Source organism: Sus scrofa, chromosome 1 (assembly GCF_054392235.1).
Source record: "Sus scrofa isolate SSC_HxYL_T2T_F1_AM1 chromosome 1, Sscrofa_HxYL_maternal_Yorkshire_Landrace_v2.0, whole genome shotgun sequence".
Taxonomy (NCBI): Eukaryota; Metazoa; Chordata; class Mammalia; order Artiodactyla; family Suidae; genus Sus; species Sus scrofa.
Genome location: NC_139383.1, coordinates 234,328,239 through 234,354,195, shown reverse-complemented (window position 1 = coordinate 234,354,195; position 25,957 = coordinate 234,328,239). Strand labels below are relative to the sequence as shown.

Genomic DNA, 25,957 nt, shown 5'->3' with positions numbered 1-25,957 from the left:
CAGAATCAACTTCTACAGCAATAGTTCTCATCCAAGGATTATCTCTGGGGCCATTTGCAAATGTCTGGAAATAATCTGGATTGCTGCTGTCTTTGCAGATGTCAAAACCCTACTCATGTGAAGCATGGATCCCCACCAAGGCAGAAATGTCCTCTTCCAAATGGCAAGGGGTCATACTTGGAAATCCTGCTATTGGCAAAGCATGGAAGGTTTCCCTGTGGGAATGGCAGTGTTACAAGCCATGACCATGTAAGAACTTTTGTATAGCTGAGAGAATTAAGATGTGGAAGGAGCAAATGAGGTGAGGGAAAATACTAGGGTGAAATATATTCATCGTACATAGGGGGGTGTCAAGGGACATTACCTAAAGTTTATGGGACCCAAAGTAGATAGTTAAGTGAATTAAAGTTATAAAAGAAACAAAGAGAAAAGTGAAACATAAAAATATAACTAAAAATTGTGAGAAGGAAAGAGAAAAGGAAAGGGTGTAATGTATAAGCTTAAATTTCATATTTTTAACAGCAGGGCACCAGCAAATACTGCTAAATTAATAAATCAAGAAAGGCAAAAATAGAATATTTAGAATTATAGAGGAAATCATCAGAAAATGTGGGAAAAACCTTTAGAAAAAGTAGAATTGGAGTTTGAGGGCAGTGGTGATAAAAGAAACTCTGGCTCCTATTTTATCTTTTCTCTGAAATATTGTTTTGTACATGTGTCTACCTGCATATGTTTCATAAGTCAGAGAAGTTGAATTTCCTGCCTTAGTAAATGCTGCCTAATGGATACTGAACGGTTCTCTAAGTCTTTGAGGAGCTGGTTCTGCTTAGCAAGGACCCACCAATCTATAGGTCACCTTCAGATACATGTCCAGAGTTTTCTGGCATTGAACTGTACTATCTCCTCACTTGCACTGGGGCTGAATCCATGTCTAGGCTCTCCCAAGGCTACTAGAACTTCCCTGCCTCCACTGGGTCTAGATACAACTTTTCCCGAAGTGGCTGGGGAAGATCTGCATGGCTGCTGGGAGAACTGGAAGTCAGCCAGAGAAAAAAAGGCAAGTTCTCTGGGGTATCCTTGTTTCCTGGGGGGCTTGCTTCATTCCACGGGAGTCAGGTAAGAGCAGGGACTTACCCTACGGAGTGGGCAAATGACTCGACAACTCAGGTCCTGTAAGTAGAGGATATGAGGGAGAAGGGGTGGGGAGGGCTGGGTGGGGAATGAGCAGGAGTTAGGATCCAGCCTGGCCTGAACCTTAATCTTCCAAACACCAGCTCAGCTGGGCCTTTATTTGTCATTGTTTTTTATATGTCCAGTTGGTAGACATACTTCTCTATCTTTCTACAGAGCCCCTCTGTGAAACAGTGAGACTATACCATTGTTAGTGGTTTACGTATCTGTATCTCAACCTTCCATCATCTGTGATCTTCTTCTTAGAAGTAGGATCTGGGCCTCATTTATCTCTATATCCCTGCACTGAGCATATATCTAAAAATGCTGGTTGAATAAAGGAATAAACAAATGAATGGATGAGCAAACAAATAAACTCAAGTGAATGAAATGCTTATATTCTCCTTTTTTAAAACTAGCAAAACAGGATGTGAAGTACAATAAAAATTCCATTTTTTCTAAGTGGGTCTGATGCATGTTTGCTGTGCATGTGTGTGTGTGAGTGTGTGTGTCACCATAACCACTTGAGAGAATTAAATAATTGGTAACAGTAAAGCAATGCAAGCCTTTGGGAGCCCTACAAGATGCAGAGAAGCTTGGACATCTCCAGGGCGAAGAGACCAAAGAAAAAAATGCAATAATGCTACAAATGTTGAATGACATTTTAGAAAAATAGGCTCATTCAGAAAATGTTTGAAACTGGGTAGATATTAAGCTTAAAAAGCCTAGGCTAGGAATAGGAATTTGGCACCAGAAACATCCACTTGTTTGGGGGATGAGCCAAATAGCTCAGTTTAGTTCGGTAACCAAATATGATGGAATTAAGAAGGGGATACCAATAACAACACCTATTTAGTCAGCATAAAAATAACACAAGCAGTGACTACAAGACTGTTGTAAAACTTGTGTGCTTATATTCTGCTGGAGGTATCATAAGTTGGATTGACTCTTTCAGAAATCAATAAGGAGGCTGCCATGTTGTTATAATCATAACTTCTCACTGAGTGATGGAAAAGAACTTTGCAAATACTTTCAAAGATCTTTGATTAATCATTGCAAAGATTTAATCAGTTCCTGGTGAGTATTCCAATGGCTCAAGAAAAACCAAGCCACATTATGATGGGAATGGCATACAAAATCTCTTTAGCATGAAGTTACAACAAAACTATGGTTCCATTCCATGATTATAGCCAAGAGAAGTTTGGGCCATTAATGTTTGAGAGGAAGATTCTACTGTTCTGCTAGGTATGTATCTTCTCTCGGGGAGCCTGAACTTTGGGTAATTCCTGGTTAACGAATGTGATCAACTGAATCATCTATTCATTCAACAATATTTATGGAGCTCCAATTGTATGAGGCATTTGTTTGAAGAAGGAACCTTTCTTATCCTTCTTTGGGTTATTTCTTGTACAGAGGGCATGAGAGATACTTCCTGACCAACCCCTAGGATGAAACAAAATGGGTTTTCCCATAATCGTTTTATCTGGGTTGTAGTTGACGGAATTTATTGTACCTGTAAGACTTCCTTAAGTTTATGAGTTATTAAATTCGAATTACAGTTTTCCTTTGCATTTCCCTTGCAATAAATAATTGTTTTCTCATCACTATCGAATCAGCAGCTGACGATTCCCTTATGTAAATTCTCTCTGTCTGGGTTGGCTCTCATATTTTATTGAGCTTCCCCATCCTGTGTTTAGCCAGAGGCTTAGGCTGTTGACCTTAAAGCCTCAATGTAGAACCAGACTCACTGATTTCACCTTTTTAAAGCTCTAGCATGTGTGTATGTGTGTGTGTGTGTGTGTGTGTGTGTGGGTTCAAACTAAAGTATAGCTGTTGAACTTGCATTAGTCATGTATTCCCTTTGGACTATTCTCAAAGAATCTAAGAAATAAACAACAAGCAAACACCCAAGGTGGCCGTGATTCAGAAAGACAGAAAACTGCAAAGAACTGAAGTATGTAACTTGTGCATCACTGTGGAGAGGGTGTGGGGGTGGAGCTCTCAGCTTGAACAGAAGGAAAACAACAAGTCACCAGTTGAAAATGACATAGAAATTCACTAAGCCAGTCCAGCACTGAAAATTGATGAAAGGTTCTATTGTACCTTGGTAGACATGGGCTTCTTAAAGGTGATTTCAGCTTGCATCCAAACTCCCCTTGGAGACTCCAGCACAGACCAGATCTTTTCTTGAACCATGTGGTTCTCTTCAAAGATATAAACTGCTAGGGTGTCACTCATTTTTAAAAACCCATAGATGGCATAATAAAAACGTAAGCAATATTGCAGGTTTCCTGGCAGGGAGGGACCGTAGAGCCTTCCAATATAGCCAGGCTGAGATGTAAACTTGGTGTTGGCCAGCAAGTAATACCCTGTGAACAGGACAAAGCGTTCAGTGCATCAGAAATGAGACATCCAAATAATCCAGCCCAGATTATCAAGTGGGAAAATTTGGTTAAAGTAATGGAATTTGGTAACACTATTTCCAAAGGCTTTAAAAGATAGAAAGCATTTTCTAATGTCTGTGGCTTAAGTGATAGAAAATACCTATGTGACCCTATTGCTAATAAGCCTTCTCCAATTCTAAGTGAACAGCATAAACCAGTATAGATTACCAACTGCATATGCCTAGATTCCAGCCATCAATTAGGATTTATGCTTTTTCATGAAACAAAAAGGATGAAATCATCCTGGGGCTCCCTGCTTTGAGGTCAACCAGCTGCCTTAGATTATCTAGTATTGAGTCGTAGAGAACATAAGGTCCAGAGCAGATTTTCCTTCTTATCTCTGCAAGCACCAGGGGAGAGGGAGAGATTATTATAGGCCCGGCAGTCCCTGGGGGCAGTGTGCGTGTCTGCACAGAGCTTCCTATTCTCTTGGTTATATGTTAAATCTGCCTCTAAAAAGCAGGTTTCGAATGAGACAGGCCCTTCCAGGTGCTGATGATCTGATTTTTTTTTTTCTAATTTCTTCCAAATAACATAAAGAAAACCTAAGATCCAGAACTTCCCCTTCCCACCTGCTCCACCAATGCCATGGTAAACTCAAACCCGGGACAGAAAAGGAAATGATAATGCCTTACTGTTGTTACTCTGCCTTTTCTAATCCTCCTCCATCCATTTTCTTTCAATTTTTCTTGCCTCATTTTTTTGATATAATAATTTATTTTTTTGATTTTTTATAATAATTTTTATAATAATTTATAATAATTTAATTTTACCTGATTATTTAATCTGGCAAAAAGTTCTTTGGTTATTTCATATGAGTGGCGTTATGGGCTAAATTGTGTCCCCCCAAAAATTTGTATGTTAAAGCTCTAGCCCCCAATGTGACAGTATTTGGTCATGGGGCCTTTACAGAGGCAATTAAGGGTAAATGAGGTTACAAAGGAGGCTTGAACTCCTGTGCTATTGGGGTCCTCGTGTGTGCACACAGAGGAAAGGCCATGTGAGGACAAGATGAAAAGGCCCCGTCTACAAGGCAGAGATCTCATCAGAAATCAATTCTGGGGGCACCTTGATTTTGGACTTCCAGCCTCCAGAACCACTGAGAAAATCAATTTCTGTTAAGTCACCCAGTCTGTGGTATTTTGTTATGGCTGCCTGAGCAAACTGACACAGGTGGCCATACAACAGCTAGAACAATGTTTTTGAAACCTAAATTGAATCCCTCTTTTCTCTACTTAAAATCTTTCAGTGGCTCCTCATTTCCTTGGTAGTAAAATCCCAAATACTTACTCTGGCCTGCCAGGCCCCAAATCCACTGCCCCTTCTCTTTCCTTTTTTTTTTTGGTCTTTTTAGAGCTGCACTCACAGCATATGGAGGTTCCCAGGCTAGGGATCCAACCAGAACTGTAGCCACCAGCCTACATCACAGCCACAGCAACTCCAGAGCCAAGCTTTGTCTGCCACCTACACACAGCTTACGGCAATGTCAGATCCTTAACCCACTGAGCAAGGCCAGGGATCAAACCTGAGTCCTCATGGATCATAGATTCGTTTCTGCTAAACCATGATGGGAACTCCTCCACCGCCCTTTCTAACTTCATTTTCCTCCACACTCCTCCCCACAGTGGTGCAGCCACACTACTTCCAATTCCTGGGAGTGCCTGGCTCTTTTCAAACTCAAGGCCCTCACAGGTGCTGTTCCTGTCTGGGCAGCTTCACTCTCCCGGCTAAAACCCACTTCCCTTAATCGCCACGCAAAATGAGGTTCTTTCCTCTATTCTCTCTTAGAGCTCACACTTCATTTCTTTCAGAGCACACACCACAACTTGTAATCATGAGTCTATTTGTATATATATATTTGTCTAGTGTTTCTCTTGCCCATTGAAATGATGGTTGGCCGGCGAGGGTGGGATTCAAACCTGATTTGTTCATTATAGTATCTCCCAGAGGTTAGTCTGGCCATGGGCAGAGTAGGTTTTTGTTCTGTAATTCTACAAGTCAGGCAACCTCTAAGCAAAATATACAAAATTACAAGTATAAAATTGTGAAGGCCCCTTTCAAGGCCATTCCCATGCAAGGGAGGGGCCCAGAAGCAAGCTTCATCAGCTTTCTGGTAAGTTACCCCAGTGACCAATATGTAAGTAACAGTTGAATAAATGAACTAAACACTAACCCCTTGAGAACAAACTCTTCCCACCAGTTTCTACTGGAGTGGGCTTCACAAGGGATGCCTTTGCTGAGATCTTCATCCTTATACAAGGGGAGCTCAAACTGGTTTCTAAGAGCTCCTTGTATGTCTACCCATCAAGTGCCCATCCAATACTTCCCAAGAGCTGTGATGCTTTTATGCCCCATGTATATTATTTTTTTTTTGCAGCAAAACACACATAACATAAAATTTACTGTTTTAACCAATTTAAAGCATACCATTCTGGAGTTCCCATTGTGGCTCAGCAGAAACGAATCTGACTAGCATCCGTGAGGACTCAGGTTTGATCCCTGGCCTCCCTCAGAGGATTAAGGATCCAGCATTGCTGTGAGCTGTGGTGTAGGTTGCAGATGTGGCTCAGATCTGGCATTGCTGCAGCTGTGACGGAGGCCAGCAACTATAGCTCCAATTCGAGCCCTAGCCCGGGAACCTCTATGTGTAGGTGCGGCCCTGAAAAGACAAAACAAAAACAGATACGAAACAAAAACCATACCATTCAGTAGCATTTAGTACTTTCACAATGCTGTGCAACCACCACTATCTACTTCCAGAATATTTCTGTCACCTCAGAAGGAAACTCTATCCCCATCACACAGTCACTCCCCATTCCCTCCTCCCCAGCCCCTGACAACCATTAATCTGCTTTCTGTCTCTATGGATGTGCCTATTCTGGATGCTTCATATAATTGGAATCTAATATATTTTTAAAGGTACTTTTCCATCTAAAATGAAGAGCAAAATAATTTCCAAAAGTTTGCCTTTTTAATTAACTGGGAAACACTTCTGCTAGCACAGCAATTTGAAAAAAGAGTCAAACACATGATGACAATTGTCTTTGCAAATGGAGCATGAATACTACCCACCCAGGACCCTACCACCACCATAACATCCCCTCACAACAGCTTCCGGTTTACCGAAGCCTGAAGTGTGGTCTCCTGTCCGGTACATGTTTGGTTTTACTTTCACTCGGGTCCAGCCTGGACCTTCTTTGTCTTGGTAAAAGTTGCAGAGATCTTCCTCAAAATTGCAGCTTGCTTCTACAGCACTGAAAAGAATCCCTGAAGAAAGAAGAACTAGAGTTAAAGTGAGCCAAACCCAAGGATCTCAAAGGACTACATGAACTGACTGACAAGTATGTACACATTTGTGCTAGGGGAGCTTGAAGAAGAAACACACGACAAAAATATTTTTACCCTAGTGGCATCCTGACAAGTTAGCATCAAACCCATGTTTCAGCATGACAGGAAAATTGTTCTTTTCCTCCCTAAAGCGATGAAAAGAAGGCGTTCTGTTCACATTCTCTAAAAAAATAAAAGGACCAGACTTCAAAAGAAATTTCCTTTCCTGATGCCAAGACTGACAGGACTTATTCGTATACTTCACCACAATTCAAAATTCATTCATACAAAATTAAAAAGTAAGGATTTTAGAGAATTCCTAATTTCTCTCTAAGACAGATATTTTGGAAATAATATTTTCCATAAATAGTTTTCCTTTGTTGATCAATCTCTGTGTCAGAAGAACAGCCACTGTCTATTTATAATTGACATTGGTAGTAGAAGCTGAGCTGTTGGAAGAAAATCATTGCTCAGTATAAACCACACTGCTCAAACAGTCACACCAATTCTGTCACCTGTTCTGCTATTATTTTGGCTGTTGCTGAGTTCTAATGTCATATATTCTGGTCTATAAACATCATCTCTTCTCAGATTGCCTGGAGGAAAGAGAACATAAAAGATTTCTATTCTTTCAAGAATACCTTGGTTCTAGCAACAAGTGACGGTAAACCTCACTATTCAGATTGTCCTCTGAGTCCAGAAGGAATGTGACTGCAGTGGTTTGGGACACACTCAGTGTAGCCAAGTGTGACCTTGTTCTGCATGCTGACATACACCAGTCCAATCTTCTAGGGCCAGAGAGACAGGGCACTGTTTTGTTTTGTCTTTCATAAAATAATAACAATTTGTGTGTGTGTGTGTGTGTGTGTGTGTGTATTTTTAGGGCACCCACAGCACATGGGAGTTCCCAGGCTAGGGGTCAAATTGGAGCTTCATCTGCCGGCCTATGCCACAGCCACAGCAACACTAGAACCAAGCCACATCTGTGACCTATGCCATAGCTCATGGCAATGCTGGATCCTTAACCCACTGATCAGGGCCTGGGAACAAATCCACATCCTCATGGATACTAGTGGGGTTGGTTACCACTGAGCCACAATGGGAACTTCACAATTATTATTTTTATTGAAGTATAGCTGATTTACAATACTGTGTTAGTTTTAGGTATACAGCAAAGGGATTATATATAAAACTTTTCCAGATTCCTTCCTATTATAGGTTTTTACAAGATATTAAATACAGTTCCCTTGTTAAACAGTAGGACTCTGCTGGTTATCTATTTTATATATAGTAGTGTGTATCTGTTAACCTCAGATTCCTAATTCATCCCTTCCCTTTCCCCTTTGGTAACCATAAGTTTATTTTCTATGTCTGTGAGTCTCTTTCTGTTCTGTAAATAAGTTCATGGTATCTTTTTTTTAGATTCCATGTATAAGTGGTATCATATGATACTTGTCTGTCTCTGACTTAACTTCACTTACAATGATACTCTCTAGGTCCATCCATGTTCCTGTAAATGGCATTGGTTCATTCTTTTTATGGCTGAGAAATATTCCATTGTATATACGGAGATATATACACCACATCTTCTTTACCCATTCATCCGTTGATGGACACTTATTTTGCTTCAACAGATTGCTTAGCTAATGCCTTGGCTATTGTGAATAGTGCTGCTATGAATATTGGGTTGCATGAATCTTTTAAAACTTGAATTAGAGTTTTTTTTATCTTTTCTGGATATATGTATATGATTCTAGAGTGAGACTGCTGGATCATATCATAACTCTATTTTTAGTTTTTTAAGGAATCTCCCATACTATTCTCCATAGTGGCTGCACACATTCCCACCAACAGTGCAGGAAGGTTCCTTTTTCTCCACACCCTCTCCAGCACTTATTATCTGCAGACTTTTTGATGATGGCCAGTGATTCTGATCAGTGTGGGGTGATAGAGAGGGCACTGTTTTGAACAAGGGGAAAAATTTCCTCTAGAGAAACACTTGAGTTCTAGGTTCAGCGTTCTGATAAAACAGAGAGCTATTTAGGGGCAAAGACTCACTATTCTCTCAATTTGTCCATTTTCAAAGCAAGAGAACATTCCAGTGGGTGGAGGAGCTGACGCAGACAAAGAGGATGAAAGACACACGACAATCAAATGGTACAAGGGATTCAAAATTCAATCTTGGTCCAGGAAAACAAATAGCTATAAAAGACATTATTGGGTCAATTGGTGAAATGAATATGTGGACTACAGGTTAGTTGATAATATTGCATCAGTGTTAAATTTCCTGAATTTTATAATTATCCTATAGCATGTTAGAGAATGTCTTTGATGTTAGAAAATATGCACTGAAGTATTTAGTGGTAGAGGGACATATGTCTGCAACCTACTCTTAAGCAGCTGATAAAGCAAACACGGCAAAAATGCTAAACATTTGTAGATCTGGATAAAGAGTTATACGGGAGTTCTTTACCATATTCTTGCAAATTTTGTCTGAGTTTAAAATGATACAAAAGTAAAGAATTTTTTAAGTGCTAAATTAAAAAGAAAACTCAGTGAATAAAACCACATTACAAAAAAAGAATAGGAAAAAAATGTTCCTATATAACAGGAATCTAATCATATCTGAGACAACACACCCTAGCAAGTGTGCAAGGAGAGGTCCCTGATGAGCCAGATGGGAGGAAAGAAAGAATTCTCCGTGCTATGAGGCTGGTGGGTTACTCACCAGCTAATTTGGTTAGATTCAGGGTCAATCTTTAAGCCATGAAGATAAAGTCATTAAGCTATTTATTTGAAAATGAGTACAATGCCATACAAATCAGGACCCTTTGACATCCCCCTGAACCCCATGGAGATCTGAGTCCATGGGAAATCCCATGACAGTCTTTAGTCTCAGTCACCCCTCTCCCACCTGGTAATGAAAAAGCAGATGGAAATTTAGCTCTACAGATGGCCATATAGCTTGGTAAATGGCGTGGCACTCCCCAAAGCCACCTATAACGAGAATGGAAAGTCAGTGAAATTACTTCTCAGGAAGACATCCCAAGGACTGTATACCTGGGCTTCCACAAGAGAACCACAGCCTATTTACTAGGTGTGTGGGAGGGGGTGAGAGGTATTTTTAAAACTTGAAAGTAAGCAAGGCTCAGTTGTCTCCATAGTGACAAACTAAGTCACACAGAGAAGATTTTTCTGAGATGCAATTAATATTCTTTTGCTAAATACATAGTCCTACTAGTGGATTTGTCTGGGGTCCTGAGAAGGCCTGATAAAATGTTTAGCACTGGGAACTCTGTCTAGTCACTTATGATGGAACATGTAATGTGAGAAAAAAGAATGTATACATATAACTGTAACTGGGTCACCATGCTGTACAGTAGAAAAAAAAAAATATATATATATATAAATGATGAAAAAAAAAGAAAACCTCAAAAGCATAATTCAAAGCCTAAATCTTTTTTACCCAGAATGCTTCTTCTAGCATGAGACAGTATCTACCTCCTGATGATAGGACCAGGGGGCCTATGTGTGAGCCAAAATGAGCTCCCCAAAGATCTGGGGTGAATGGAAAGCCTTTGTTTCAGGCTTGTTTCAGAAGCATGAGCCACATGAAATCACAGTTGAACTTGGGGAGTATTAATGACACCTCTGAAGTGTAGGGAAGAATCAGAGGCAACTGGAAGCTCCTGAGCATCAACTGATCCTCCCCTTCTTTAAAAAAATAAAATGGAGTTCCCAATGTGGCTCAGTGGTTAACAAATCCAACTAGGAACCCTGAAGTTGCAAGTTCGATTCCTGGCCTCGCTCAGTGGGTTAGGGATTGGCGTTGCCATGAGCTGTGGTGTACGTCGCAGACGCGACTCGGATCCCGAGTTGCTGTGGTTCTGGTGTAGGCCAGTGGCTACAGCTCCATTTAGACCCCTAGCCTGGGAACCTCCATGTGCTGTGGGAGCGGCCCTAGAAAAGGCAAAAACACAAAAACAAAACGAAACAAAACAACCGTTCTCAATTATTAGAGAATATTAAAAAAGAAGAAAAAAAAAAAGAAAGAAATAAAGTGCCCTGAGCATCATAATGTAAGATTTAGCTAATTACTTGACTTCTGACATTTGCACTTTTTAGAATTGAGAGGCCCTGAAGATAATCTAATCCAGTGGAGGGTGTTACGGGTTGAGAAGAATGGTTGGGAGCATTTCTCATCTTTTCCTCTGTCTGTGAACTCAGTATTAGTCCTAGAGATCGGCTTGTTAGCCCTTGTAGTGCTAGAGAGACTCTGAGTGTGGTGCTCTTTAGGCTGCTAAACTTGCACAGTAGCCCCAAAGCAGACTGGGACAGCTTAGAGCTGGTGAGGGAAGAAAGTGAGTGGGACCTCGGACCAGACTGAGGAATCACAATGGAGCAGGGCTGGGCTGCTGATCAGGCTATGGAGAAGCTTCAGGGCCTCTGAGGTAAGGAAGGCTGTGGTAGGTACCCTCAGCTGTAAGCTAGGCAACAGTTAGAGCCAGGTTTCCAATTAAACAAGAGTCTAAGAGGTGTATTGTTGCTGAATGGTCGCTATTAGGATTTAGGCCCAGGCAGACATCCTTTGAGAGGTATTATCCACGAGTGTCACAGTCTTGCCAGGCCTGGGCCTGGGTATATGGTGAACCCAAGCTCAGAGAGGAAGTTAGGTCTGCATGTGGCAGAGAGTAAGCTCTCAGTTTTGGGGCTAGGTATTAAGGCAAGATTCCTAGAAGTGGATGGAATCACCTGTTAGGCAAGAATTTACTGCCCAGACAGAGAGCTTACCCTTATGATCTAGATTCTAGGCCAAATGAGGTGGTGGAAGGGGAGTTTGTGGGTGGGAAAAGACTTAGAAAAAGAAGTACGGTGACTCAAGTTGAGGGGTGGGGTGCGGTCTCACTGTCCTCTGGAAGCATCCTGGGGGAATGGTTAGGGGGTGTCATGCCTTTGGTACTTAATACCTGTGACTCTGATATGGGTCTCAGGTCTGGGAAACTGGATTAACTCTAAAGCAACCAGATGGTGGGAACAAGATGCTTCGCATGTTGAAATAGTTCCTATCTCAGCCTACTAGGGAGATGAGGGAAGAAAATGCCAGATCCAGTTGGGAAAGGCAAAGACAAGAAGTCTGGAGCTAACCAAGATAAAGAAAAAAATGTTAGCACCTGTTATGAAACAGAAGGGCATAAACTATTTGTGAAATGCAAGACGAGGTATGAAAAGTAGAGGGCTCAGCTTCTGAGACTCAGAATCTGGGCCACAGCTGCTAAATGAAGGGCATAAAGCAGGTTCCAGCTTACACATTAATCAAGGCAGTGACCTTCACTAGTCCTTTTTAGTTTCAGTCTGACCCTCTGTTCTCTAGGGGAATGGATGGGAGTATTTTGAAAGTTAAGTACATAATATTAGGTCTTATGACCAAGCATTTTCTGTGTGCCATACTCTGCTAGGCTGTCAGAGATATTAACTCATCAATCTTCCCGACAACTCTACGAAATAGATTCTTCCATTCTTGTCCCATAAATGTGGAAGCAGAGTCTCAGAGAGGTTAATTAACATGCTCAAGGTCACACGGCTTGTACATGACAGAGTAGGGATATAAGTCCAAAATCCTGGTTCTCAAGCATAACACTTTGATCATGCAATTAAACCATTTTAAAGCAAAGTTGCTATGCTGGGAAGTTTTGAAGACCAAAATGGTTAATGTAACTATATAAAAATGTGAATCCCTGGTGCTCCCTAGGGAGGAAGGGTCTTAATGTGGCTGGATTTTACAGACTCAGGGGTCACCAGCTTTTGACAACTGGTCCTCATTTTGCTGGAATCTTTCCTTTCTTTTCACCAGTCAATAGGAAAGAGTTCACATATATTTTCCATCTTTTCATTTTTATTTTTTTATATATTTTTTATCTTTTTGTCTTTTCAGGGCCATGCCTGTAGCATATGGAGTTTCCCAGGCTAGGGGTTCAATCAGAGCTGTAGCTGCCAGCCTACACCACAGCCACAGCAATGTGGGATCTGAGCTGCATCTGCGACCTACACCACAGCTCATGGCAACGCTGGAAGCTTAACCCACTGAGAGAGACCAGGGATCAACCTGCGTCCTCATGAATGCTTGTCAGATTCAGTTAACTGCTAGGCGACAACGGGAATTCCCTCCATCCTTTTAAAATGGGAGAGTGTTTCTAAATGTTACTTGTAGGTGGTTCAGTAGATTCTATCACCTTTCAGCTGCCTCTTCCTCCCACCCAGTACCCAGTACAGATGTTGAATAAATACCTTTTCGCCTGTATGTGTAACCTGGAAATGTAAAAAATGTTCAATGTAAATGCCTAGGGACCGAGAAGAGGAACTTTCTAAATAGGATGATAAAGAGGTTGTGAAACTACTATTAACATCACTGAAATAGTAACTGATGGAATTAGAGCATAATCAAATTTAGATTGCTTTAAATTTTTGTTTCTGTATTCTGTTAAATTTAGAGATTTAAAATTCTGACTACAGTTTGGATTAAATCATTTTAATGAAAATATGTAAATACCTAAGTCCAGTCTGGTTCTATATGTTTCACTAGATTTTTTTAAAACTGAGTAAAAAAATAATATTTAGTTTCAGTTAATTAGTAAGTTTCTCTATAATTTGGGAGTAACAATTTAGCTTGAGTAAAAAACACTATCTTTCCCAGTTCCCTAGCTTGTAGAATATATTTGAAACTGTATTAAATTAGAGACCAACTTTGTAGTTGGACTATAAAGACCAACTTCAAAAATTTATTTCCCACACTCCAAAACCCAGAACGAGGTTCTGTAATAAGATGGATGACCACTGTATCCCCTTGGGGTCTCTCACAGAAATAAATTCACCTAAAGGTAAGGTCAGTTGCATCCATCTGGGTTATCATTAATATAGTGTCACTTTCCTTATTCTAAAACATTTGTTTTCTTATGCACTTTGAATTGGTTTGCTTGCCTGCTTTCCTAGAAAGTAAAATGTTCCTCTCTTTGTTAAACACCAAGTTTATGGAATACAAAACTGGCCATGATAAAATAATGTCAGGGTTCACTTATAAAAGTGAGTACAGATATTTTGAGGCCAAAAGCCATCATACAGATGTATCCCAAACATTAACATCTTTAAACATGAAGACGTTTAAAGATCTTGGATTCATAAGAAAGAGTTTTGGTAATTCTACTCAGTAGATTTTTAGAGTTTTGTCCACCTGTCTCTGGACTCAAGAATGCACTTTAAAGAGAAAAGTGAGGTGTGAATGAGTTAATATTATTTAATTTTCATTTCCAGAAGGTAGGGCAGCTAAAAGCTCCTTAGCACAAGTGACCTGTGATGTCACAAAAATTAGATTCACTCTGGGAGGGGAAAAAAAGAATAATATACCAGAAAATGATTTTTTAAAGGATGAGATAACAGGAAAGTTGAGGAAATTAGAAGGAATTAAAGCAAGTCACAACCACAGGCATCTACTGAGAAAGGAAAATTCCAAATGTGGAGAAGCAGAAAAAGAGAAAGCTTACCTGTCTGGTTCTGGCAGGGCACAGGAGAGAAAGAAATATCATCCAGGGCCACATACCCTCCTCTGGGACCATTGAAGGCAACTTCAAAAATAACCTGCAGAGGAGAAGGACATGTAGTTACACATTTACAGATTTTCTGTTAGGCTTAAGTGCTTATAACTATGATTTTAAGTGATGTGTCAGTCATGCCAGGTGATGCCAAGATACATGTTACTTAAGGACTCATATTCCTACATAGAAGCATTTGGGCAGAAGCTCCCTTCTTAATCCAGTTTCCTTTTTTTTTTTTTTTTTTTTTTTTTGGCTACTACATGGCATATGGAGTTCCCAAGGATTAGATCTAAGCCACAGTTGCAACCTGTGCTGTACCTGTAGCAATGCCAGATCCTTTAACCCACTGGGCTGGGCTGGGCTTTCAAACCTGCATCCTGCAGAGACACCACGGATCCTGTTTCACCAAGGCTGGAACGCCAGCCCACAGTTTCTTTGGGGGAGAGTGAATACTAAGCCTTAAACCACATTTTAATGGTGGACTTTCCCCCTTCCCTGTGTATCAAAGTACCTATATCACTTTCTGATCGAACAGCAGAATTGACAATCTGCATGATGAACTTCAACTAAAGAAACAAAAGGCAGGCTAGTTTCACCTCCTGTCCTTCATAGAGAACTTAAGCGTTTCCCAGTCTTCTCTCTTTTTCGTACATAAATTCCTATATCCGCTTGGACAAATATGCAGCAGTCTGAGATGACTGCTTGATGACCTAGACAAAATCAGGCCTAGAAATCCCACGTCCAGGCCAGTTGGAATGGCTCAAGAGAACATGGGGTTGTTAATGAGTTCAGTCCCTTTTGTCATACTCTCTTTTTTGCCGCTAACTTTAACCCTGAGTTCAATGAGACCTTCTGCTTGTGACCACAGGGGTTAGGTGTGGTGGCCACAGTATTCACTTGTATTGGGAAAACCACCCAAGTATGCAGCCCATTCTGCTGGACTGATAGCATGAGAAGATACAGTGTTGAACAGGGGTGGAAACTCCGATGCCTACCAGGATCAGGCAGAGAATGTAAATGCATGATCCAGGTTTACTGCTGCAGCAGCAAAGGGTGTAAAATGGACAGCAAGGTTCCTCCACGGAGGAAGACACTACTCAGCCTCATCAATTGCTGACATGTGGGCATTCAGGCCTAACATGCCTGGATCTACCAGTTTGTCAAGAGGACTTGGATCTCTAAATTTTTATTTGAAACCTTTGGATTTTTCAATGTTAGCAATTAATTCAACTAACACAAACATATGAAACAAACAAACATTACTGCTACAGCTGGGCAAATCATTGCAGACTAGATATGACCCATATGCCTGTAGGTTTTAATCTCTTTTAAAGAGAATGATGTCTGAGAGGCAGACACCCAGAGTTCAAATCCCATTCCTGTCACCAGCTAGGTGACCATGGGCCCTCACTTTTATTGTTTATAAAATAAGTATAAGAACACCTACCTTGCAAATGGTGATTAAATGAGATAATGTGTATAAAGGTCATAGCATGGAGTCAGGTGCATAAGGAGCTCTGAACTAAATCCATGCCTTTCCTCCAGGGTGAGCCCCATCGTGAATTCACATTCAGTTTATTTTTTAATTTTTTTTTGTCTTTTTCGGGCTGCACCCGCAGCACATGGAGGTTCCCAGGCGAGGGGGTCTAATGGGAGCTGTAGGTGCCAGCCTACACCACAGCCACAGCAACTCGGGATCTGAGCAGTGTCTGTGGCCTACACCACAGCTCATGACAACGCTGGTTCCTTAACCCACTGAGCGAGGCCAGGGATCAAACCCGCATCCTGATGATTCCTCTTTGGATTCATTTCCGCTGTGCCACGACGGGAACTCCCACATTCAATTTTGAGACTAGTTATCCACTAATTAACTCTACAGGTCCCTTCTCCCCTCTAGGTTTCAATTTCTTAATTTTTGAAAAAAGTTTGGATGAGATGGTCTCTTTTTGGCTTAACACCAGTGGTCCTTAGACACCTGGCCTCAGCAAAATCTAAGAGGATATCCTTGGAAGCTTGTCTCTGGCAGTGGAGGAAGAGCTGAGAATGAAAGGAACAGATGTGGATGCATGAGGAGAGGCAGATTGAATTTACAAACTGAACACAGGCCCATGACATTTCATTTTCAAGGTGCTATCTGATAAATCCAAGGACAGAATGTGAACTTACAAAGCAGGAGGATAATATTTCCGATCATAATCTGCAAATCACAGCCCCTGTGCCCATGCGTTCTCTCTTGTTCAGAAAGGGAACCTCAAATGTTTGTTTTCCTTTTTAAAATTCATTGGAGGATACAGGGACATTAAATTCACTGATTTCCGCAGGATAAGTTTCTTTTCCTGGTAATTACTGAGAACAAATAATACTGGCGTAATGAGTTCAAACTGCTATAGCAAAATCACGCACGTGTGACTCAAAAGGATATGTAGTGAAGTTTAGCAGTAAATGTAAGCAGTAAACAGAAATTGTAACTTTCCAAGCACTGATTACAAAGAAAATTCAGCAAAGGCTTACTCGTATAAATGTTGCCCCAGGAATTTATGGTTGGATGAAAGGAATTTGCAAAGACAACGCCTTCACTGTGCATGTGACTCATTTGACTTTAATAGAAGGAAAACTTTCTGAAGCAGTATGTGCATTTCTTTCTCTTCTTATAACCCAAACTCACAAAAAAATTTCCACTGGGCTGCAAGAGCAAATCAAAGCCTGTTCAGACTTTGGGATAGGAAATAGCACACATACTGCAAAGGTCCCGCTCTGGGGCTGTACTGGCAGGGAGGAGGTAGGGGTGTGGCAGGCAGGCCATCAGCAGACAGAAGGTGCCCCCCACCCCCAAACACTCACTGAAGCTCCACATGAGGTGAGCAGATGGCACCACCAAAAAGCATCCAGAGGACAATCTGTTTCTTTTGCGCTCTAAATGGAACTAGGGAAGATATTGCAAAAAGCGCAAAGGGAGGAGTTCCCGTCATGCCTCAGTGGTTAACGAACCTGACTAGTATGCATTAGGGTGCATGTTTGATCCCTGGCTTCGCTCAGTGCATTAAAGATCTGGCAATGCCATGAGCTGTGGTGTAGGTCACAGACACAGCTTGGATCTGGCATTGCTATGGTTGTGGTGTAGGCTGGTGGCTTCAGCTCCAATTGGACCCCTAGCCTGGGAACTTCCATATGCCTTGGGTACGGCTCTAAAAAGACAAATGACTAAAAACAAACAAACAAACAAACAAATAAAACAAAAAAGCACAAAGGGAAAGCAAGGGATGTGATAATCTGTGGGAACTAAGACTCTCCTTAAGGGCCAGATCTGCAACCACAATACTGCACCCACTGATTCTAGAGGTCCTAGGGGTGCCAGCCACAGCTGGCTCTCTTCCTTCAAATTTAAGTCAGATTTAGGTGAAGAACATTTCTCAGTGCCCTGGCACTCACCAACTGTGGGACCTAGAACCCCAAACTTCTTGCACTCTCCATTTCTTTCATGCACTTTGTTGGGTGGTTGTCAATACTGGAATACATATATAGGTATGTAGTAATATATGTGCTTAGGAAAAAGTTCTGCCGGGATAAACATCAAAATGTTAGTAGTTCTTCTCTTTGCAAGGCTGGCCCAGGGTGTTTTGGTTTGTTTTGCCTTTCTGAATTTTCTAATTCTTCTGCAATGGACATTTATCATGAAATCTAGTTGGTTGACTGCCTTTTCCATGTTTGTCCTTATTTTTTAAGAAATTCTTTCAAGAAAATGAAGCGATAAAGGAGAAAAACAGAGGGAATACAGAGGAAGGGAGTAAACTGGAGAAGGCCAAGAAAGGGAAAAGGAAGATTGAGATGGAGACACAGAAGAAAAGAAAGCTTGAGTGTAAGACTGTAGTCTCCAAACTTCACGCCCAGGTTTGGGTGGTGTTCCTGTAAGCAGCCAGGCCAGGGCCCTGAGGCCCCCCAGCACACCTACCTCCATGGGGTACGGAGCGCTGAACTCCATCTCAGCGAGGTTCCAGGCAGCATTCCCTGGATTGCCCATTTTCCAGATCTCCTCATATACACCAGCCACATCTCGGGTATACACGGTGAAGCTATTGTCGTTCCCCTGCTGGAGCTGGTAATAAAATGACAAGCAGCCAGACATGGGGGCTGTAGTCATTGGGGAGATGAGCTGGGCCACCTCCTGAAAGTGCTTGATGTAAACTGAGTCCACGTACATGTAGTGGCCTGAAAATCATACAGAGAAAACAGCCTAAGACAAGTGGAGATATTTTCATATGAAACAACACCATCCTGGAGTTCTCACTGTGGCTCAGTGGAAACGAACCCAATTAATATCAATGAGGATGCAGGTTGGATCCCTGGCCTCACTCATTGTGTCAAGGATCCAGCATTGCCATGAGCTGTGGTGCAGGTCGCAGACGTGGCTCAGATCTGGTGTGGCTGTGGCTGTGGCTGTGGCCAGCAGTTGTAGCTCTGATTTGACCCCTAGTGTGGGAAGGTCTATATGCTGCAAGTTTGGCCCTAAAAAGCAAAGCAAGCGAGCAAGCAATCGGGAAGGAAAATTACTAAAAAAACCAAATGACACATCCTGGGATTTACCTCAAAACAATTCAGTGGGAGTGGAAGAGAGGAAGCGAATGAGTTGTAGATGAAAAAAACTTGACTATGAGTGGATGAATGTTGCAGCTGGGAGATAGATATTGGAGTTCACTGTGTTCTGCTTAATATAAGATAAACACCATTCTTTTTCTTCCCCTTACTTTTCTTAAAATTTAAGTATATTACAATCTTGTGCCAATTTCTACTGTATAGAAAAGTGATACAAACATATATGTACACACACACATTCTTTTTCTCATATCATCTCCTATCACGTTCTATCCCAAGAGACTAGCCACAGGTCCCTGTGTGATACAGTAGGACCTTGTGGTTTATCCATTCTAAATGTAACAGTTTGCATCTACTAACCCCAAACTCCCAGTCTGTCCCAGTCCCTGTCCCCTCCCCTTGGCAACCACAAGTCTGTTCTCCATGTCTGTGAGTTTCTGTTTTATAGCTAGGTTCATTTGTGCCATATTTTAGATTCCACATATAAGTGCTACCGTGTGATATTTGCCTTTCTCTTTCTGACTTACTTCACTTAGTATGTCTTTCCCTTTCTTTAGACTGAAGTAAAACATACATCTAGAAAGGTAGATGGATCATCTGTGAAGTGTTTGAATTTTTATAGGCTGAACAGAGCTATGGGAAAAAACAAACAAACAAACAAAAAAACAGAACGTTACCCCAGAAGGCTCCCTCCAACAAGCCTTCTTTGAGTTATAAGGTTTCTAAGAGCACATCAAGCATATCATCTGTTCTTAAAATCACACAGAGGGATCCTCCCCATACGTCTTTCCAACATACACAGAAGGTGTGTTCTTTGAGTCAAACTAAAATTCTGAATTCAAACTAGATGACATTAGTACCTCTTTCATAGAACATGTAGGTCACTCAACACTGTCAACAGGGTTAGGATCTGGGAAGCTGAATTCTTGGTAAGCCTTGGTGGGCTCGACCTAGAGGCCGACCGCCAGTAAGGGCATTTTGGTGAAACAGAGAAACCATGAGGTGGAGCGGAGAGAGCTTAGATTTGGCATTAAAAAAACCCTGAGTTTGAATCCTGCTCTATGTCTTACTAGCCCTGTGACTTTGAACAAGTTACTGAATATCTCTGGGCTCCAATTTCCTGATCTCTAGAATGAGAATCAAATACATAGGGTTGGTCTGAATATTAAATGCAATTATGTATGTGAAATGGTTAGCATGTGCCTAGCACATTATAACTGCCAAACATAATTATAATGAAATAAAGTAATGTCATTAATGTTTTTAGTACCATGCTTTCCCCAGTATGGTACTATTGTTATTAGCAATTTTGTCTAAATTCATTTGAGCTGCAGCGACAAAGGAGTGTTATGCAATGTAGCTTTGATAGAATGGCCTTCCTATTTACAAGCTCGGAACAATTACAGCTTAATATCTTTGCTTTTACTACATGGTGCCTGGTTTATAATAATTCCTTTTAGCCTCAGCCAAATAGTAGTAAAGATATTAGGAAGAATACATGCATTCGCACACTGGACACTTACTTTGCATCTCTCACACCGCCTGGTATGTGGTAGGTCCTCAACAAAGGGTGATTAAAAGCACCAATATGGTCTCAGAAATCTCCTCAATGCAACACAGCAGAGGAGAAAGATGAATACATCAAAGATTATTTTCTTCTGGTAGAAAATTGTTCAACCCTCTGAAAAACTCTCCCTTGCCTAAGTAGAATCTGTCTGATCATCTTGCCAAGCCATGCAACCATGAAAAAATAGAAATCACAAAATCAGATGATCAGAGGAGCCATCTAGATCAAGACTGAAGTGGAGTGGGTCTGGGAGAAAATAGAGTGACAGATTAGCTGCCAACATTGGAAATTATATTTTACCAGCAACAAGAAGGAGAAATTGAGTTTCTCTAGAAGAATCAGAAAATCTGATGATGTTGGGCCCATATTCTTGGTATGGTATAAGAAGTGGTATAAGAAGTGCCAGTCCCTTGCATGGACCTGTGCCCATCCCTGAAAGAACACACTCTACTTTCAGCTGATGTCTCAACATTCAGCCTGGTGCTACTGGCTTTTCCCACTGAAACTCAAAAAACAAATTTTTCTACAAATCCATCCATTTAAAAATGAGGAGTTCCCATCGTGGCACAGCAGAAATGAATCCGACTAGGAACCATGAGGTTGTGGGTTCAATCCCTGGCCTCACTCAGTGGGTTAAGGATCCGGCATTGCCATGAGCTGTGGTGTAGGTCACAGATGTGGCTTGGATCTGGCATTGCTGTGGCTGTGGTGTAGGCCAGCAGCTGTAGCTCCGATTTGACGCCTAGCTTGGGAACCTCCATATGCCGTGGGTGCAGCCCTAAAAAAAGAAAAAAAAAAGAAAAAGAAAAATATGATAAACCCTCAAGGAAACTTTGCCACATTGTTGGTGGTAATGTTCTCTGCTATGAAGAATAGTAAGGAGGTTCCTTAAAAAACTAAATATAGAACTACCATATGATCCAGCAATCCCACTGCTGGGCATATATCTGGAGAAAACCATAATTTGAAACGATACATGCACCCCAATGTTCATTGCAGCACTATATGCAATAGCCAAGACATGGAAACAAATAAATGTCCACTGGCAGATAAATGGACAAAGAAGAGGTGGTACATGTATATACCATGGGATACTACTCAGCCATAAAAAGAATGAAATAATGCCATTTGCAGCAACATGGATGGAGATGGAAATTATCATACTAAGTAAGTCAGAGAAAGATATATGAGATCACTAATATGTGGAATGTGAAAACAACTTACAATACAGAAACATATTCAAAGATTTGAAACCAAATTTTTGGTTACCAAAGGGGAGATGTGGAGGGGTAGAGAGGGATAAATTAGGGGTTTGAGATTGATATACACACACTACTATACATAAAATAGATAAGCAATAAGAACCTTCTCATAACATAGGGTAATCCACTCAATACTGTATAATAACCTATATGGGAAAAGAATCTGAAAAGGAACAGATATATGTATATGTATAACTAATTTACTTGATGTACACTGAAAATAACACAACCTTTTTTTTTTTTTTTTTTGTCTTTTTAGGGCTATACCTGCTGCATATGGAAGTTACCAGGCTAGGAGTAGAATCAGAGCTGTAGCCACCAGCATAGGCTACAGCCACAGCAACACCAGATCCAAGCCGCAACCTACACCACAGCCCGTGGCAATGCTGGATCTTTTACTCACTCAGCAAGGCCAGAGACCAAACCCATGTCCTCATGGATAGGAGTCAGATTGCTGAAACATGACAGGAGCTCCTAACATAACATTCTAAGTCAACTATATGCCAATAAAATTTATACTAAAAAATGATACACCCTTTATAAGTTTGCTAGGGTTACCATAACAGAGTGCCACAAACGAGGTGGCTTAAACTAAAGAAATTTATTGTTCCACAGCTAAGGAGGCTAGAAGTCCAAGGTCAAGACATGGGAAATGAGTTCCCTCTGATGGCGGTGAGGTGACCCTCTTCTCTACTTCTCTCTCCTGGCTTCTTTGACAACCTTTGGCATTCCTGGACTGACTGACCTTTGCCTTCACGTTCATGTAGTGTTCTCCGTCTATACATGTATCTCTCTGTGTCCAAATTTCCCTTTTTAATAAACACACCCATTATATTGGACTCAGGGCCTGTCATGCTTTGGTATTTTAGCTAATGAAGTTGAAATGACCCTACTTCCAGAGTTCCCATTTAGGCACAGCAGAAATGAATCCAACTAGGTACCATGAGGTTGCAGTTTTGATCCCTGGCCTCACTCACTGGGTTAAAGATCCGGCATTGCCATGAGCTGTGGTGTAGGTTACAGACTCGACTTGGATCCTGCATTGCTGTGGCTGTGGTGTAAGCTGGTGGCTACAACTCCAATTAGACCCCTAGCCTGGGAACTTCCATATGCTGTGGGTATGGCCTTAAAAAGCAAAAAAAAAAAAAAAGAAATCGCCTTATTTCCAAATAAGGTCACATTCTGAAGTTCTGGGGGGTTATGACGTCAACATATGAATTTTGAGGAAATACACTTCAACCTATAACACCTTCCACTGTAATCTTTAAACTCTGCGTATGCCAAATAAATATATCTACAAGGTAGGAAAGAGCTGTTGGGCTCCCACTTGGCCACCTCTGGGGAGAGATCTTAAAGGAAGAATCAGAACAGTGGATTGAGCAGAAGCTAAGACCTTCTGTAAAGGAAGCAAGGCCACGACACCCCCTCCTAAGCTCTGTGTCCTCTAAAGCACTACTGGTGGCCAGACAGCCCTGACCAGAACACTTTACCAATGCAGAACACATGTGGCCAGTTAGCCCTCTAACACGCTTTCGCTCACTGAGAACTCGTGTGACTGTCAAAGGCAGAGAGGAGGTTTTTGTGCCCTTTGTAATTTGTCCTCTGAATGAAAGAGGATCTCTTTCCAAGAGAATAACTGGGTGGAGAAGCTGTAATACTTTGTTTCCTTGATACCTCATTGTGGGGGCCATGTAGGTAGGTGGTTGACATCCCCTGCATGTGAACTTGCCCCAGGGATCATAGCTGATTTTAGTCTCCAGCTGCCTCACTTTTGGATCCACAGCAGCGTGTGTGCCAAGGCCACACCAGATCGGGTTGTCTTCAGCCAATGACCACGTAGAGCAGGGGTACCAGAGCAACGTTATTCTGCCCAAGGTGGGGCTTTTCAGTAACTCCTCATCAGCCTGGCCCCTCTCTTTCACAGGTGTCAGTTTTCCATCCTGTGCTGAAGACTCTCCCCACCCAGGACACGGTGGGACTTTTGTAGGGGTCTGAAGCACTTTCACTGCTATGGGCCTCTTTCTCCACAAAATACATAAAAAACTATGTTTCATTGCCACATTTGTATAAAGATGATACAGTCTAGGCTGGATTCATAATTTTCTTTGTTATCATTATATTCATTTTTTTCTTCTGACTTTAAAATAAATAAAATGAAACATTCTCCTGGATCCCTAAAAATGCCATGGCTCCCAGGCACCATGACTTCTAGGCCTAATGGATTCGTGGCCTGAGCCCCAGCCTCTCCAGCTCTCCCGCCTTATCCTTCAAAGCCATTTCCCCCCGTAAGTCTCTTTCTATCTAATTCCAGTTTAGAATTCTACCTAATTCTGCTTCCTGAAGGACTCAAACTGACACAGCCACGAAGTGGGATATCAGTCTATCCAGGATGAGGGGCACCACAAAAGACTCCAGGAGACTCTCAATAAATCTAGGAGACCTCACAAATCCTCTTGCAAGTATTCATTCTACATCTGGAGTGTGTTTAGAGCAATGTCTCACACCCCATCCCATGATGAGTGTGTCTTCCTCACAGACAACAGTTTTCTGACAGCGTTCTTTAAAGGCTACTTCCCCACCTTCTGTGTGGACATATTTTCATCCCTGGATTTACAGCTAAGTGCCTCATTAACAACGCATGCACAAGACACTAGGCCAAGGGAGCCACAATCCCATTTCTGATCCCAAACAACAGCAAACACAATGTGACCTGCTCAACGTGAGTCAGAGGCTTCTGGGAATCAGAGCAGGACTGCTGACACCAAGTCTCACATGGAACCACTAGACTAGACCACATTCTATTGCCCCCACTCCCCGCCACCGTTCATTCGTTGCTAAGGTTGGGTATTATTTACTGACAATCTGAGTAAGACTGTTTCTCACTGGGAAACAAAAGACAGCTCCTAAAATCTATCATCTCAGCTGAAGGAGGAGGATGATTCACAAGTTACCAGGTGTCTGCCCCAGGCTGGGCTGGAGGCTGGATGTGTGTCAGTGGGTACGATCTGATCTGAGCAAGAGGAGCCACTGGGTGGGGGGTACAGGCACCATTCTGTGTACCTTTCCTAGGGGAATGAGAAAGGTCACCTGTAGTTTATGGAAAATTATGTCTCAGAGTTCCCATCGTGGCTCCGCAGTTAACGAACCCAACTAACATCCACGAGGATGTAGGTTCGATCCCTGGACTTGCTCAGTGGGTTAAGGATCTGGTGTTGCCATGAGCTATGGTGTAAGTTGCGGACATGGCTCAGATCCTGCGTTGCTGTGGCTGTGGTGTAGGACGGCAGCTACAGCTTCGATTTGACCCCTAGCCTGGGAACATCCATATGCTGTGGGTGTGGCCCTAAAAAGACAAAAAATAAAAAAATTATGTCTAGTGTCAATACTATGAGAATTTCCCTGCTCAGCTCATTAAGACCAACCCTCCTATCTGGTCCAGGGTTCTAGAGCCTCCAGAATCTCTAAAAGAAGCAAATTTCATCAGATCCTTTAAGTTTGCATAGATGAAACTAAGTGTAGACAGCCCTTAGGTATAAAGGATCCTATAATCAACTAAATCATCGGGATCCTGCTGAAAGATCAGGCTCCTTCTGGCATCATGCCTGCAGTGACGGCATGGGCACACTTGATTCTGAAGAGGATTTTCTTCCTTTCTTGCAGCGGTCCTCTGTATTAGCTTGACTTTCCATCTGGAACCAGAAGACCTCTGGTAGTCAGCCAATTTCCCTTGAACTAGTAAAAGAACTTTGAGGGCAGCTCCTGAAGTTTTCTTTTCAAACAGTCTGGCTCACCAGCATTCCACAAAGATTGCCCTGGGCTTGGCTGCAATGCCAGCGGCATCCTCTGACTCAGTTGTGACTTGGCTCCGTTGGCCACATTTGTACTCCAGCTGTGACGCCTGCATCTGTGTCATGGTTGTCTGGACAAGCTGTCTCCCGGGTAAGGGGGAAAGTTTGGTCTGAAGAAAGGATGCCAGCTGGTCTGCTGCCATTGTGAGGAGACAGCACCCAA

At 41.8% G+C, this 25,957-nt stretch overlaps 1 protein-coding gene across 4 annotated transcripts in view; it reads right to left on the bottom strand.

Moving 5' to 3' along the window:
• Positions 1 to 25,957, bottom strand: part of MAMDC2 (MAM domain containing 2) — a 163,163-nt gene that overhangs the window by 47,438 nt on the left and 89,768 nt on the right. For 2 of the 4 annotated variants that reach the window (XR_014823538.1, NM_001244983.2), the window contains 4 exon segments: positions 18,477 to 18,733; positions 14,477 to 14,570; positions 6,738 to 6,881; positions 3,274 to 3,539 (listed from right to left, as the gene is read on the bottom strand). Coding sequence is in view for 1 of the 4 variants with exons in the window: in NM_001244983.2 (NP_001231912.2) it covers positions 3,274 to 3,539; positions 6,738 to 6,881; positions 14,477 to 14,570; positions 18,477 to 18,733 (761 nt within the window). In the remaining 3 variants the exon portion in view is untranslated. 4 annotated transcript variants of the gene reach the window in all.